The 17,797-nt window shown below is 42.5% G+C and overlaps 1 protein-coding gene across 1 annotated transcript in view; it reads left to right on the top strand.

Annotated features, from left to right (window-relative positions):
* The window catches only part of dusp27 (dual specificity phosphatase 27), a 45,438-nt gene that overhangs the window by 25,385 nt on the left and 2,256 nt on the right, over window positions 1-17,797 (top strand). Inside the window, 4 exon segments of the mRNA XM_070893587.1 lie at window positions 3,335-3,429; window positions 7,220-7,448; window positions 10,190-10,407; window positions 14,988-17,797. Coding sequence (XP_070749688.1) covers window positions 3,335-3,429; window positions 7,220-7,448; window positions 10,190-10,407; window positions 14,988-17,797 — 3,352 coding nt within the window.

Below are 17,797 nucleotides of genomic sequence, written 5' to 3'. Positions count from 1 at the left end.
GTGATACATGAGCGATCACTGCCCCAACTCCATATGGAGAGGCATCACATGCAACTTGATCTCCTTGTATACGTCATAGTGAACTAACATGGTGCCCGCTGCCAATTCGCTTTTACACTCCTTGAATGCTGTATCGCATTCTTTTGACCAACTCCAATGGACCTGTTTTTTCAATAGTTCATTCAGTGGATGTAATACTGTTGCCAAATTTGGTAGGAACTTCCCATAATAGTTCAAAAGACGCAAAAATGATCGAAGTTCAGTGACATTCTTGGGAGTGGGTGCATTTCTGATTGCATCCAGCTTTCCAATGGTTGGATGTAAACCATCTTTGTCTACTCTGTACCCTAAGTACTCCTCTGAGTTTTGAAATAACTCACACTTAGGAGCAGACACTCGTATTCTGTGCTTCTCTAGCCGTTTGAGGACTTCATTCAATATGTTATGAATTTGCCTATTTGGTGCTGAAATTAGTATGTCATCTAAATAACATACTACCCCTTCAATACCTTGCAAAATCTGGTTCATCACCCCTTAGAATATGGCAGGGGCGGAAGACACTCCAAATGGTAGCCTATTAAATTGATATAGGCCTAGATGAGTATTTATAGTCAAGCATGACTTCGACTCCTCATCTAGTTCAAGCTGTAACTAGGCATTTGTAAGATCCAGTTTTGACAAGATCTGACCACCTGTCAGTGTTATGAACAAATCTTCTATATTTGGCAATGTATTGGGGACATTACCCTCTTGAACCTGGTTTACGGTTACTTTATAATTACCGCACAATCTTACCTTACTATTGGACTTAGGTACAATAACAGTGGGTGTAGCTCAATTACATCAATCTATCTTAAAAATAATGTTCTCAGGCTCTCGTCTTTTGAGTTCTTGCTCAACTTTTTCCTTGAGTGCATATGATACAGAACGTGGCTTGCAGTAAACCGATTAGGGTCCTTCTGTACACTGACACTCGCCTTGAAGCCTTGGATAGGATTTCCCGTTTCTCAGAACACCTTTGGATAACTCTTGATAACATCATCCGTTGATGCAAATCTCATTTCAACACGGAAAATCTCACTCCAATCCAGCTTCAGTGATCCCAACCAATTTCTTCCTAGTGAGGCAGGTTTGTCTCCTTTCACTACTATTAGAGGCAAGTTCTGAAATTGATCCTTATATTTCACCGGTACGGTGATACGACCTACCACAGGATAGAGCTACTCGCAGCTCTGTCTTGGATTTCTCCAATGGGAAATCACGCAATTTGTCGAGGTATAGTGACTCCGGTACTACACTCACGGATGCACCAGTGTCGAATTCCATTGGTATCTTGAATCCCGCAACATTTATGTGGATATTGATACTTTTCAAATCGCTGTCTGTTAACCTCGTGCTCCTGATGACGTTTAACTCTAACATCTCCACATCCTGTTGTTGTTCTTCCATGCTATGTAGTCTCTGGGGATTTCTACTCATAGCTTTGAAAGCTGGACTCATGGCTTTGAAAGCTGGTTTACCCTTCAGTCGGCATGCCTTCGCAAGATGCCCAGTTTTTCTGCAGAAGGAACACTGCCTTCACATATGGACAACTTTGAGCAATGTGTTGTCCCAGGCACCGATAGCAGGACTTCAATGCACTGTTACAATTTCCAGTTTCTGAGACTTTGGGCCCCCACTGCTTTTTACTTTGAACCTGCAGGAGATTCACCTCGGTTGTCTGACGACTGAAAAAAGTCAGAAATTCTCGGGAATATTGGTCGGCCATGTTCATCGACCTAGCTGTCTGACAATCTATATCAAAAGTCAAGTCAGGAGTTGTCAATAACTTTCTTCTGATTGCATCATTATTCATCCCACGAACAAAACGGTCCCGCAATGCTTGGTTCTGAAAGTTTCTGAAATTACAGTGAATATATAGCTTTTTTAATGCTACAATGTACTCACTGATATTTTCATTAGCCTTTTGATTTTGTTTACCGAAATGATAGCTTTCAGTAATTTCCAAGGGTACGGGATTGTAGTGCTGTTCCAGCTTAGTTAAAATCTCCTTAAGTGTCGTGCCCTTTGGTTCGGCAGACACAAGCAAATTTATCAGCGTTTCATACAACTCAAGGCCAGCTTCAGTTAAGAAAATAGCTTTTTTTCATTCCAACACAGCCCAGTTCTGGTCTGCATTCTCTGGGACTTTGATTCTGTTATTTGCAGTGAACTACATTTCTAGCCGATCCACATACGCTTTGAACCTTTCTCGGTCGCGTTCATATTTACCTAAAAGCCCCATTACTCCCATGGGTGCAGCCATTTTAACTCTGGCAGTTCAAACAGTGTGCTCGTAATTTACTTTGAATTTGTAGCTGTAATCAAAACAGAGAAGCTCTCAAAGTCTCTCTGTCAGCTGGCTGAATCCTGCACCAACAAAAATTCTAGCTTTGTTTTATCCGATTATTCCATCCGCCGTCACCATTTGTGATAGATTCATAGAGCCAACTGCACACAAGTCTTTAAGATGGCAGATCTTCTGGAAGCCTGTGGAAGCTTCCTGCTTCTTGTCATGTGAACTGTCTGTTTATTAAACGCTCTTGCTGCAGTAACACAATACGTCCACAGCATAGAGCTACAGACATTACATAAATAATAACATTTTACTACACCTATTCACTTCCCCCTCCCCTCCTCCCCAATTCTTCTGCCAAGGTCCTTTATAAGACAGAAGTCAACATGTCCCCTGCCATTATCCAACTCCCGAAAGTTGAAAGCAGACAAAAGAATGAACTTACAACTCAGTGATGGAACTATCTTTATTTAAAACAACAATATTCACCAGAATGTGCTAACAAAATATATTCTCCCTTTCTGCAACTATTTCTTAACATAGTGAATACACTTGGGAAAACTCCCTTGCTCGTCTTTGAACAGTGCTGTGGGATATTTAATGTATACCTGAGGGCAAATGGGGCCTTGGTTTCATGTCTCTTCCAAAAGACAACACCCCGACAGTGCAGCACTCTTTCAGTACTGCACAGAAGTATCCATCTAGATAATGTGCTTAAGTCTCTGTAGTGGGAGTGGGACCTGAACTCAGAACTTATTGAGCTACCACTGAGCCATAAAGGTTGGTAAAAATGGAAGAGTAAGAACTCCTCCAAGGTCAAAATGGAGCTGCTGATGGTAATGCAAAATCAATAATAAATGCTCAGGGATAATCTGCTCAATATTTTAATAAACAATGTGTTGTTGGGGATAAGCGGCAATAATGAAACAAGAAGCAAAGGAACAACATGGAAATGCACAATTGCTGTTTAAACAACTTGTACTTTATTTCCATTGACAGATTTTCCATTATATCAGATACCGATACAGAGAGCATCTTCATGGAGCCCATCCATCTCTCATCTGCAATTGCTGCAACTAAGATTATTAATGAAGGTGAGATCTCTTTGTTCCCAGACCATCCCCAGAAATATATAAAATTGTGGCAGCTTCCCTGGTCCTGATTTTAACTCCAGACAGGTTTTGTGCGGGTGAGTTTGAAATTCACCCATCTGCCCAAACAGGCCCAGGATATTTTAACTTCTGGCATCATTGTTACAAGACTAATGCAGAAGTAATTTTTGCAGCAAATTTGATCCTTACAAGTTATCCTTACAACTCATAAGAGGCTAAGATGCTGCATTTCAGTGGTTTGGTGGTATTTCGAAGTATATGTTCAGGTTCCTGAGCATTCCAGTGAAGCAAAATGCATCTGTTTCAAAAGTAACTTGGTATGATAGTTTAACCATTTAAAGATCTTGGTAAAATTCACAGATATAAATGGAGTCCATTACAAACGATTTGCACCAAAATATCAGGTCCAAAATTTGAATATTCAAAAAGTCAGAATTTTAAACAAATTCAGACCAATTGGGAATTCCAGTTTTGTGGGGAGAAACACACATCACAATATATATAGAGATGGATATTTTATTGGTTTGTCACTTTATGTTTGAGCACTATGATTTTGAAAGAAAGTAAAGGAGAAGTTTAAAAAATTGGTGTTAAGTATAACTGGGTGGACTGACTGGATTTATTTTTGATTTTTCTGTTTTGTCTGTGTAAGATGGTACCGGTACTACAAATAGTGTGTTGCTTCAGATCCATCAGAGCATCTAATAAGGCATTTATATCCAATTCTTGGGAAATCTTCGAGCAGTAAATGCAAGTTTACTACTGTTCTTTTGGTGGAAGATGTTTCTATATTCTATACCATCCAGGACATTCACTTCATATTTTTTCCTTTGGATTAGGGCAGGGAAAATAGAGTATGAGAGGAAGCTTGCAGGGAACATTAAAATGGACTGCAAAAGCTTCTATAGATATGTAAAGAGAAAAAGGTTAGTAAAGACAAATGTAGGCTCCCTGCAGTCAGAATCAGGGGAAGTCATAACAGGCAACAAAGAAATGGCAGACCAATTGAACAATTACTTTGGTTCGGTATTCACTAAGGAGGACACAAACAACCTTCCGGATATAAAAGGGGTCAGAGGGTCTCGTAAGAAGGAGGAACTGAGCGAAATCCTCATTAGTCGGGAAATTGTGTTGGGAAAATTGATGGGATTGAAGGCCGATAAATCCCCAGGGCCTGATGGTCTGCATCCCAGAGTACTTAAGGAGGTGGCCTTAGAAATAGCGGATGCATTGACAGTCATTTTCCAACATTCCATAGACTCTGGATCAGTTCCTATGGAGTGGAAGGTAGCCAATGTAACCCCACTTTTTAAAAAAGGAGTGAGGGAGAAAACATGGAATTATGGACCGGTCAGCCTGACATCGGTAGTGGGCAAAATGATGGAATCAATCATTAAGGATGTCATAGCAGCGCATTTGGAAAGAGGTGACATGATAGGTCCAAGTCAGCATGGATTTGTGAAAGGGAAATCATGCTTGACAAATCTTCTGGAACTAAGTTGGGTGGCAGTGTGAGCTGCGAGGAGGATGCTGTGAGGCTGCAGAGCGACTTGGATAGGTTAGGTGAGTGGGCAAATGCATGGCAGATGAAGTATAATGTGGATAAATGTGAGGTTATCCACTTTGGTGGTAAAAACAGAGAGACAGACTATTATCTGAATGGTGACAGATTAGGAAAAGGGGAAGTGCAAAGAGACCTGGGTGTCATGGTACATCAGTCATTGAAGGTTGGCATGCAGGTGCAGCAGGCGGTTAAGAAAGCAAATGGCATGTTGGCCTTCATAGCAAGGGGATTTGAGTACAGGGGCAGGGAGGTGTTGCTACAGTTGTACAGGGCATTGGTGAGGCCACACCTGGAGTATTGTGTACAGTTTTGGTCTCCTAACCTGAGGAAGGACATTCTTGCTATTGAGGGAGTGCAGCGAAGGTTCACCAGACTGATTCCCGGGATGGCGGGACTGACCTATCAAGAAAGACTGGATCAACTGGGCTTGTATTCACTGGAGTTCAGAAGAATGAGAGGGGACCTCATAGAAACATTTAAAATTCTGACGGGGTTAGACAGGTTAGATGCAGGAAGAATGTTCCCAATGTTGGGGAAGTCCAGAACCAGAGGTCACAGTCTAAGGATAAGGGGTAAGCCATTTAGGATCGGGATGCGGAGGAACTTCTTCACCCAGAGAGTGGTGAACCTGTGGAATTCTCTACCACAGAAAGTTGTTGAGGCCAATTCACTAAATATATTCAAAAAGGAGTTAGATGATGTCCTTACTACTAGGGGGATCAAGGGGTATGGCGAGAAAGCAGGAATGGGGTACTGAAGTTGAATGTTCAGCCATGAACTCATTGAATGGCGGTGCAGGCTAGAAGGGCCGAATGGCCTACTCCTGCACCTATTTTCTATGTTTCTATGTTTCTATGTTTCTAGTAGAGTGGACAAGGGAGAACCAGTTGATGTGGTGTATTTGGACTTTCAGAAGGCTTTCGACAAGATCCCACACAAGAGATTAATGTGCAAAGTTAAAGCACATGGGATTGGGGGTAGTGTGCTGACGTGGATTGAGAACTGGTTGGCAGACAGGAAGCAAAGAGTAGGAGTAAATGGGTACTTTTCAGAATGGCAGGCAGTGACTAGTGGGGTACCGCAAGGTTCTGCGCTGGGGCCCCAGCTGTTTACATTGTACATTAATGATTTAGACGAGGGGATTAAATGTAGTATCTCCAAATTTGTGGATGACACTAAGTTGGGTTGCAGTGTGAGCTGCGAGGAGGATGCTATGAGGCTGCAGAGTGACTTGGATAGGTTAGGTGAGTGGGCAAATGCATGGCAGATGAAGTATAATGTGGATAAATGTGAGGTTATCCACTTTGGTGGTAAAAACAGAGAGACAGACTATTATCTGAATGGTGACAGATTAGGAAAAGGGGAGGTGCAACGAGACCTGGATGTCATGGTACATCAGTCATTGAAGGTTGGCATGCAGGTTTTAGCAGGCGGTTAAGAAAGCAAATGGCATGTTGGCCTTCATAGCGAGGGGATTTGAGTACAGGGGCAGGAAGGTGTTACTACAGTTGTACAGGGCCTTGGTGAGGCCACACCTGGAGTATTGTGTACAGTTTTGGTCTCCTAACTTGAGGAAGGACATTCTTGCTATTGAGGGAGTGCAACGAAGGTTCACCAGACTGATTCCCGGGATGGCGGGACTGACATATCAAGAAAGACTGGATCAACTGGGCTTGTATTCACTGGAGTTCAGAAGAATGAGAGGGGATCTCGTAGAAATGTTTAAAATTCTGATGGGTTTAGACAGGTTAGATGCAGGAAGAATGTTCCCCATGTTGGGGAAATCCAGAACCAGGGTTCACAGTCTAAGGATAAGGTGTAAGCCATTTAGGACCGAGATGAGGAGAAACTTCTTCACCCAGAGAGTAGTGAACCTGTGGAATTCTCTACCACAGAAAGTTGTTGAGGCCAATTCACTAAATATATTCAAAAAGGAGTTAGATGTAGTCCTTATTATTAGGGGGATCAAGGGGTATGGCGAGAAAGCAGGAATGGGGTACTGAAGTTGCATGTTCAGCCATGAACTAATTGAATGGTGGTGTAGGCTCGAAGGGCCGAATGGCCTACTCCTGCACCTATTTTCTATGTTTCTATGTTTCTATGTCATACCATCCATATTGAGATGTTCCCATGTTGAATCTGAACCTTAAATGTTTCAAAAGATACTTTCGTTCTCATTGTTTTTTTTTTTGTCTTTTGTATCTGAAGAGTTGAAACACAAAGAAATAAAAGTTGAGCCAATGTCACCAAAAATGTTGGAGTCAGCTGAGCAGCTACTGGTGGAGGACCTTTATAACCGGGTGAAAGTGAAGATTGACGACACCAGCAGATTCAACACACCCTGTATCCTGGACATCCAGCGTGCACTGATGCAAAAGATGGAGGCGCCCAAGGAACTAATGGATGAGGTGTGGCCAAATGTCTTCATAGCTGAAAAGTAAGTTTTAAAAAAGTAATATTGCTGTGAAGATGTGGCACTTATATCATCATAGTCTCTCAGTGGGTCCATCAGAGCTGCCTATTTAGTTAGCTTATTGTTCTTCCAAATCATTGGATTTAATCAATATATTGTATATTTTAAACATGTGTTTGTATTTTGTGAACACTTTTGAAATAGACCTGAGAGTAGAAGAGGAGGAAATGTGGCAATCTAATGAGGGCTTGAAACAGTCGTCCCTTATGCTGACGGCACAAGTATAAGTGCGGCACATGGAGAGCTGAAAACCTGGATTTTTACTCTAGTTCTGATTTTTGCACTGGGTCTGTGCCGAGGTTGGAGGGGAGAACGAGGTGGGGGAGTCGGGGGGGGGGGGGGGCGCAGGCGGAGAGGCTTGTGCTTCTCCATGGTATTTGAGCATTCTGTGGGCATGTTTGGAATGTCCTGGAAATTGTGTTACTTTGCATCATTGGTACACTTGAATGACATTGCACCAAAGAAAAGCTGGAGACTGGGGCAGAGCTGCTAGTGCAGCAGTTACCAGAACCCTCAAAAGGTACTCATTACCTTTGTGTCCAACTTTGCTGAGCTCGTTGCTATTTTTGCCCCATTTGGAGATGTTTATTTTGGGACTTGACTTCTGAACTCCAAAACATCCAGAAACCCTGTCTGACCTCGACATCTTGATCCACACCATGGGCATTTGTTTTGGGATTCTGCTAGCTGTATTTGAGATGGTGGTGGAGGACGGAATGGACCAGCAGCAGTAGAGGAAGAGGCCACAGTTGAGTCTAAACACAACATGTGGACTTGCCACCATTCCTTGAGCAACGCCGTGCTTGTGATTTTAGATAAAGACCGAGCCAAACTTGGATCACTTTAAAGGTCATTGTTCTGCGGAAACATTCCTGCATCAGGGTTCTCCCCGCCAGACACACCAAGCCCCTCTACCGTATTGTGAATCCCCATTATTAATCAACCATCATCACCTGCCCAGCCAGGCATGTACTGTAGCAAAAAGCGCAGTGCCCACCAAATATCACTTGTAACCATATCCATTTTCTTGTGTGATGTGGTGTATTTTTTTCTTTCGCTGATGTTTCCTTTGGTGGCATTAGATATGGAGTGTCTCCTGCTATCTAATCGGTGCTGCTTCTAATTAGTACTCTGGTGAGTGAAGAGAATGAATTGGCTGGCTGATGGATGTCCTCAAGGAGCTACTGGGATGGGGATGGTTGCTTACCTGTTACAGCAGGATCACCAGCATTGTCCAGCGCTAGCTCCTGAAGGCAAGTCAGGACCTGGAGAGCTGGGGGCCACCATCCTGTTTTCAACCCCTCTCTTCTGCTGTGTGCACTCTTGGCCTGCAATGAGAAAGTAGCAATGAATGAAAATGTGTGGAAATGATGATGAACCTGTATAAGACACTGGTTTGGCTCCAACTGGAGTACTGTGTCCAATTCTGGGCTCCACACTTTAGGAAGGATATGAAGGCCTTAGAGAAGATGCAGAAAAGATTTACGAGAATGACTCCAGGAATGTGTTGATAGACTGGAGAAGCTGGGGCTGTTCTCCTTGGAGCAGAGAAGATTGAGAGGAGATTTGATAGAGGTGTTCAAAATCATGAGTATGGACAGGGTAGATAGAGAGAAACTGTTTCCATTGGCAGAATGGTCGAGAACCAGGGGACACAGATTTAAGGTGATTGGCAAAAGAACCAAAGACGACATAAGAAAAAGCTTTTTTAAACAGTGAGTGGTTAAGATCTGGAATGCATTGCCTGAAAGAGAGGCTCAATTTTATCTTTCAAAAGGAAGTTGGATAAGTATTTGAAGGAGAAAAAATTGCAGGGCTACGGGGAAAGGGCGGGGGAGTGGGACTAGCTGCGAGTCGGCACAGGCTCAATGGGCTGAATGGCCTTCTTCCGTGCTGTAGCCATTCTGTGATTCTATGACTGAGACCCATCAGAGCTACACAATTGGGCATTGTGCTTCCTTAGACAGGAGTGAAAAAGTAGACTGCTTGCAAAAGTAGGCCTACCTGCCATTAGTGAAAGGTTTCCATTGGGTAAAGATAAAAAAAACATTCCATCTATGTACAGTTGATTAAGGTGAAAGTGGTATATGTGTGAATATAGGCATGTCATTGCATACCACTACAAATATCAGCATATTTATTCCTCATTTGGAAAGTTGTCCTCAGAACTTCACAGACTGCCTTCACCTGCCTGCCAACTCTTAGCCTGCAGTCCTCACTGCATTTTGTTAAGATGGCTGCCACTTCATACCCAAAGGTGGCACATCTCCTTGCCTGCACCTCCCTCAACATGACTTCCAGGATTCTTTCATTAAAGGGAGCAGTCCTGCCTGCACCTGAAGAATCGTCTGATTTTCCAACAGTTGCTGCAATGCTGTTCTCCAAAACACCTTTTACAGTTGAGCACAAAGTGCAGATACATTTCAAGGTGCTGCACTGCCCCTTTTAGGCCTCTGCACAGGAAAACACATCCTATCCCAATCTGTGCATCACACAAAGTGCACTGAGAGTGAACAGCAATATGCTAATGAGGAGACCGTGCAAAATCTGAAGTGTTCGTTCAGAGCACTTAATGCAACTGTTGCTGTGAAAAATGCCCCTGCACTGGGAATGTGCCAAGAGCACAACTGTATGCCTTAAATTGCTGTTTCGTCATGCTCATGCCTTCAGGAAAATAGGAACCAGTTTTAATTTTGTTTTTCCAGGAGTGCAACTGTGAATAAGGGTCGGTTGAAACGATTGGGGATCACTCACATCCTTAATGCTGCCCATGGTACAGGTGTATACACCACAGTTGACTTTTACGCAGGAATGGAAATTCAGTACCTTGGAATCGAAGCTGATGACTTCCCTGACTTTGATCTGTCCAAATACTTTCGTAAGGCTGCAGAGTTTATGGATGAAGCACTTCTGACATACAGAGGTAAACAGTGATTCAGATTCTCAATACTAGTCAAACCAGGGTATTGTAAAACACATTACAGCCCCTAGTGAGATCATATGTGCCTTAGTCTGTCGTAGATGGTCTCTTGGGTTCAGTTGCCTCCATAAGTGGATCTCATGTCCTTGATGTTCTGGAGTTGATCTACATGGCCCAATATATACTTATATGATCGCATCATACTCGGGATGTAATAATGCACTTGACATAAGAACTAGATATTGGCCCGGAATTTCCGGGGCCAATGAATGTGTACGCACAGCGTCCGCGGTCGTAAGTGCCGCGCAAGTTCTGGGTTTCCGCTTGTGAAAACATTCCACATTTCAGGAATTGCTTCCCCCTCTTTGCCCTTTACATTGTTAGTGTCCTAGACTATATTAGGATAATTGAAGTTCTCCATTGTCACCATTCCGTAGGACTTGCATCTTTCTGTTATTTGCCTGTTGAGGTGATCAAAATCATGAGTGGTTTTCGATAAAGTAAATAAGGAGAAATGTTTCCAGTGGGAGTGGCAGAAGGGTCAGTAACCAGAGATCACAGATTTACAGAATTAGGTGCGTTCATTGAAAATACAAAGTGGTCTAAATTAGGTTAAGAATACATGTGCATTAATGCATGAAGCGTTGTTAAAATAAGGTTGGTGAGCTACAGGCACAAATAGCCACGTAGGAATATGATGTAGAGGTGATAACTGAGACTTGGCTCAAAAAAGGGGAGGATTGGATGCTTGGTATTCCTGGGTACAAGATATTCAGAAAAGAGAGGGAAGGAAAAAAAGGAGGAGGGGTAGCAGTTTTGATTAAGGAAAATATTACTGTGCTAGAGAGAGAGAATGTCCTTGAGGGATCAAATACAGAATCTATTTGTTTGGAGTTAAGAAACACTAGAGGAGCTATTACGCTACTTGGTGTATTTTATAGGCCACCAAATAGTGGGAAGGAGATAGAGGAGCAGATTTGCATGGAAATTATTATGAGGTGCATGAACTATACCGTAGTGATAATGGGAGACTTTAACAACCCCAATATTGAATGGGGCAGTGATTATGTTAAGGGCCGAGATGGGGGGTCGGAATTTCTGAAGTGTGGTCAGGAGAACTTTCTTGATCAGCATTTCCTGCCCAATGAGGAAGGAGGCATTGCTAAATCTAGTCCAGGAGAATGAAGTGGGTCAAATGGAGAATGTCACCAGTGGGAGTGCATCTCGGGAATAGTGATCATAGTATCGTAAGGTTTAGACTAGTTATGGAGAAGGACAAGGAACAATTTAGAATAAAATTACTTAACTAGAGGAGGGCTAATTTCATAAAATTGAGGAGGGATCGGGATAGGTAAATTGGAGACAAAGATTGACAGGCAAAAATGTAATGGAGCAATGGGCGGACTTTAAAGACGAGATGGTTCGGGTACAGTCTAGGTACGTTCCCACCAGGGGGAAAGCGAGGGCAACAAAAGCCAGAGCTCCCTGGATGACAAAGGAGTTGGAGAATAGGATGAAGTTGACAGATGTCAGCTTCATAATACAGGGCAGAATCAGGTTGAATATGAGAAGTACAGACAAGAAGTCAAAAGGAAATAAGAGGAGCAAAGAGACAGTACGAGAATAGATTGGCAGCAAACATAAAGGAGAATCCAAAGGTCTTCTACAGGGATATTAACTGTAAAAGGGTTGTCAGAGGAGCAGTGGGGCCGATTAGGGACCAAAATGAAGAACTAATGGTGGAGGCATAAGGCATGGCTGAGGTACTAAAGGAGTACTTTGCATCGGTGTTTACCAAGGAAGAGGACTTTGCCAAAGCTATGGTAAACCAGGAGGTTGTTGGGATACTGGATGAGATAAAAATAGATAAAGACAGGCTGGCAGTAATTAAAGGGGATAAATCACCCAGTCCGGATGGGATGCATCCTAGGTTGCTGAGGGAAGTAAAGGTAGAAATTGCACAGGTGCTGGCCACAATCTTCAATCCTCCTTCGATACAGGGGTAGTGCCAGAGGACTGAAGAAGTGCAAATGTTACACCCTTGTTGAAAAAAGGTGGGGAAGGATAAACCTGGCAATTACAGGCCAGTCAGATTAATGCCGGTGGTGGGAAAGCTTTTAGAAACAATAATCCGGGAGAAGATTAATAGCCACTTGGACAAGCATGGATTAAAAGGAGAGCCAGCATGGATTTATTAAGGAAAATCATGTTTGATGAACTTGCTTGAGTTTTTTGATGAGGTAACAGAGAGGGTGGATGAGGGCAGTGTAGTTGATGTGTATATGGACTTTCAAAAGGCGTTTGATAAAGTACCACATACTAGGCTTGTTAGCAAAACTGAAGTCCAGGGGATAAAAGGGGCAGTAGATACAAATTTGGTACAAATTTAGCTAAGGGATAGAAAACAGAGAGTTGTGGTGAATGGCTGTTTTTCGGTCTGGAGGGAGGTATACAGTGGCGTTCCCCAACCTTCAGCTCTAGGACCACTCCTGTTTTTGATATACATTAATAACTTGGACTTGGGGATAAAGGCACAATTTTGGAATTTGCAGATGGCACGACACTTGGAAGTGTAGTAAACAGTGAGGAAGATAGTGATAGACTTCAAGAGGACATAGACAGGCTGGTGGAATGGGAAGACACATGGCAGATGAAATGCAACGCAAAAGAAGTGTGAGGTAATACATTTTGATCGGAAGGAGAGACCATGTACCCTAAATGTTACAATTTTAAAGAGGGTACAAGAACAGAGAGACCTAGGGTTCTTGTGCAGGTGGCAGGGCAAGTTAACAAAGCAATTAGTAAAGCATATGGGATCCTGGGCTTTGTAAATAGAGGGAGTACAAAAGCCAGGAAGTTATGCACAACCTATATAAAACACTAGTTCGGCCTCAGCTGGAATTTTGTGTCCAGTTCTGGGCACCACATTTTAGGAAGGACGTGAAGGCTTTGGAGGGTGTACAGAAGAGATTTACTAGAATGATTCCAGGGATGAGGGAATACAGTTACGTGGATAGTCTAGAGAAGCTGGGTTGTTCTCCTTGGAGCAGAGAAGGCTAAAAGGAGGTATTTAAAAACAGGAAAGGTTTAGCTAGAGTAAATAAAGAGAAACTGTTTCCAATGGCTGCAGGGCCAATAACCAGAGGGCACAGATTTAAGGTGATTGGCAAAAGAATCAAAGGCAACATGAGGAAAAACTTTTTAATACAACGAGTGGCTAGGATTTGGAATGCACTGCCTGATAGGGTGGTGGATACAGAGTCAATAGTAGCCTTCAAAAGGGAATTGGATAAACACTTAAAGGAGAAAATAATGCAGGGCTATGGGGAAAGAGCGGGTAAGTGGCCTAACTGGATTGCTCTCCGAAAGAGCCGGTGCAGACTCAATGACCTGAATGGCCTCCTTCTGTGCTGTACTATTCTATGATTCTATAATTCTATGATTTAAGGTGATTAGCAAAAGATCTAGAAGCGACATGAGGAAACCTTTTTTATACAGCGAGTTGTTGAAATCTGGAATGCACTGACTGAAAGGGTGGTGGAAGCAGATTCAATAGTAACATTCAACAGGGAATTGGATAAATAATTGAAGGGAAAAAGGCTACAGGGCTATGGGGAAAGAGCAGGAGACTGGGATTAATTGGATATTGCTACCAAAGAGCTGGCACTCGCATGATGGGCTGAATTACCTCATTCTGTGATGTATTATTCTATGATTCTAAATTTGCTCCACTATCTCATTTCCACTATTATAGTGTGTAATAGCCCCTCCATTGTTCTTTAATTATAATCAAATAGACTCTGTATTTGGCCCCTGAATTACATCATCTGTTTCCAGTGCTATAATAGTTTATTTGATTAACACTGCCACATCCTCTTTTTTTCCCTTCCCTATCTTTCCTGAATACCTTGTAGCCAGTTCCCAATCCTCCGCTTCTTTGAGCCAGATCTCTGTTACCGGCACTATATTATAGTCCCATGTGGTGACTTGTGCCTGCAGCTTACCGACCTTATTTACCATGCTCCATGCCTTTATGTGCATGCACACCAAACCCATCTTGGACTGTTTTGCATTTGCCCCTTGTCTGATCCCTCCTACTTATGAACTATTCTTTATGCTCATGGTATTTGCCTCTCTAATGTTCCATCCTGGTGCCCATCCCCCTGCCAAATTAGTTTAAGCCCTCCCCTACAGTACTAGTTAACCTTCCTGAGAGGACATTGGTCCCAGCTCTGTTAAGATCGAACCCATCCACTTTGAACAGGTCCCTCCTGCCCTAGAACTGGTACCAATACACCAGGAATCTGTATCTTTTCTTCAGCCACGATTAGCCTGTTTTATCCTACTATTCCTATAGTCATTAGTGTGTGGCATTGGGAGGAATCCAGAAATTACTATCTTTGAGGTCCTGCTTTTTAACTTCCTCCCTAGCTGCAGAAATTCTGACTGCAGGACCTCAGCCATTTTCTTTCCTGTCATTGGTTCCCACGTGGAAATGTACTTTATTCATGCATATGTAGAAATTCTAACAACAGAAGTAGAATAAAATTGAAAGGCACTCAGTTTTTTATCCCTTTCCATAGGTAAAGTTATGGTTTGCAGTGTCATGGGAACCAGTCGACCAGCAGCACTTGTGGCAGCCTACCTTATGATCTTCCACTACATGACGATCATGGAGGCATTAATGACTCTACGCAAGAAACGTCCAATCTTCCCAAATGAGGGCTTCTTGACGCAGCTAAGAGAGCTGAATGAAAATCTTTTGACTGAACGTGGCCAATATGATGATGAAGATGATGAGACTCTAAGTCAATGTTCTGTCATTGAAGCAAAAGCCCATTCTATCTCTGTGGCTGAAGAGGAGGCACAGAGCATCATGGGAGCGAAGGCACATTCTATCATGGTGGAAGAGGAAGACACAACCAGCTTAATTTCTGGCAGTTTAATGAGCTCCATGGCAAAAACAAGTGTCGCTTCCAAAAAACCAACATTAATTGATGAAGATGAAGAGGAAAGGATCTACAAAGAGTGGAGAGCAAAACAGGGTTTGTCACCAATAGAACGAGCCAACAAACCAAGAGAGGAGAGACCCAAACTTCCTGAAGATCTTGACACAGAGAATAATGTTGATTGGCGAATTAGGGAATGGCAAAATAAAAATGCAAAGTTTCAGTTGGATCCATGTTGGCCTGAACTGAGCGGCACTGAAGACGATGGAGGATCCATTATTGCAAGAAGCAGACAATATGTTGCCAGTGAACAAGATGACACAGATAGTGTTAACAGTCTTGATAGTGAGCTTCTTCAACAACGTCTGGAAGAGTATTTAAAAAAGCCACATAGAGCTCGAAATGACTCCTTATCCACTGAGGCAAGCACTTGGGACATGTGGGATGAACGATTACTTGAGATCAGCAAGAAAGCTGCAAGAGGTGATGACAGGAGTAGTCTGTCTTCCTTTAGCTTCGGTGAAAAAAGGAGAGACCCAGATGAAGAGAGTTCTATATTCTCAGAAACTAGCTCTATGTTCAACTTCTGCAAGAAGAACAAAGACAAATTGACCCCTCTAGAAAGGTGGCGTATCAAACGGATACAATTTGGATGGAATAAAAAAGATTCTAAAGCAGATGATGAGAATAAAACTGAAGAAAGTGAGGAGGGGGAGGGAGGAAAAGTAAAATCACTTGCCGATGTCAACCTGACAGCCTATCAGAGCTGGAAGTTGAAACATCAGAAAAAGCTGGGCAATGAAAACAAAAATGAGGTAGTTAATTTGGCCAAAGATGAAGATATTACATCCAAGAGAACTAAACAAAGGCGTGCTGAGGTCTTGGAACGCTCCAAACGGACATTGGAAGAGAGTAAATCCTTATCTGAGTGTGACATAGAGAGTTCCATGAGTGGAAGCATTCCACTGTCTATTTTCTGGTCCAAAATGTCTGACAAAAGTGATGATGCTGCTTCTATGTTAAGCATGCAGAGTAGTGGCTCTTCAATGACCAGACCCAGAACTGCCACAACTACTATGCCACCTTTGCAAGTAAATCCTGATGCTACTGTTTCGCTTTCGAGCATTCAGGATTGGATTGCTTCTGTGGTTAGTGAACAAATTGCAATAAAGCAAAATGAGATCGTAGGTACTGCCTCATTATTGGACAAAAACATCCAGCAAGGGGCCACTGGAAGATACACAGAAGATGACAAGATTTCACTTCTCAGCATGCAAAGTGGAGGTGCCTTTGCAGGTTCGCTGCTGGGGCCTAAAGCAGCATGCAGCACAGACACTCAATCCGTCTTATCATGCAGCAGTCTGTCTAGCTTCAAGTCTGAAGGCTTGCATTCAAAAGGGAAGATTACAAAAACAAGCAAACCACTATATAGCTTGTTTGCAGATGAAATTAATCTTAAAAAATTGGACTGCAAGAATGAAGAGATTAAAAGTGAGATGAAAGATAAAATGGATACATACAAAATAGAAAAGGTCCTTGCAGACAATAAACGCAGCACATTGTTTAAAAAGAAGAAGAAAGATGAAAGTGAAGATGAAGATTTGGTTGAAACAAATTCAGGATGCTTTTCCTATTCGAGAACAGATAAATTTGACACAATATCTAATATTTCAGGTAATCCTTTATGCACAGGCACCAGTACACCAGATTCAGCTACCAGTATACATAAATGGCTTAGTGATGTTAAGGGAGTATCTGTTGACAACAAAACCTTAAAATATGACCAGATTATGAAAAAAGAAATAAAGCTCAATAGGGCTGCTTACCTCCATGAATCTGATGGTGGATCATCGTCAAAACTCCAACTGGATGCAACAAAAGGTTCAACTTCATCATATCTTACAAGAGATGTTGATTTGAAAACACCATTGACAGGCTCAGGAGAATATACGTCTAGAAGATTTGCTTCTTCCTATGAATCAAAAGATTATGACAATAAAACTAAGCTGAAATATTCTTCCCCATCACCTGATTTGGAATCCTATAGTTTCCGAAGACCAACAGCTGATGAAGCTGGTAGTTCCACAGAATCGTACTCTGAAAGGTCCTCCATTGAAATGCAGCCTTCATGTCCAGATGTGGATTTGCAGCCATCTGACCAATCAGCTACTCGTTCTTTCCCCAGGAGATCTCGGTTGCACAGTTCAGAGACAGAACTAAATGCCTATGATCATGATGATACCCTGGAGACGCATGCAAAGAGAACATTTAAGCAGAGTTTTGCAACTGTAGAGGAACAGAGCAGTGAAAAAGGTAATGACAGTGACCTTGAGAATCCTACAGCAAAGAAAGGTTTGAAGTCTGTATCAAAAAACAGCAGTGCTAAAGATGATGATGAAATTATAGCTGCTTGGAGGAGTCATCAGGAAACCAGAATCAAGGAT

The sequence above is a fragment of the Pristiophorus japonicus genome, chromosome 11, assembly GCF_044704955.1.
Source record: "Pristiophorus japonicus isolate sPriJap1 chromosome 11, sPriJap1.hap1, whole genome shotgun sequence".
NCBI classification, from domain to species: domain Eukaryota; kingdom Metazoa; phylum Chordata; class Chondrichthyes; family Pristiophoridae; genus Pristiophorus; species Pristiophorus japonicus.
The sequence above is the reverse complement of the archived record's forward strand: the minus strand, read 5'-3'. Positions and strand labels throughout refer to the sequence as shown.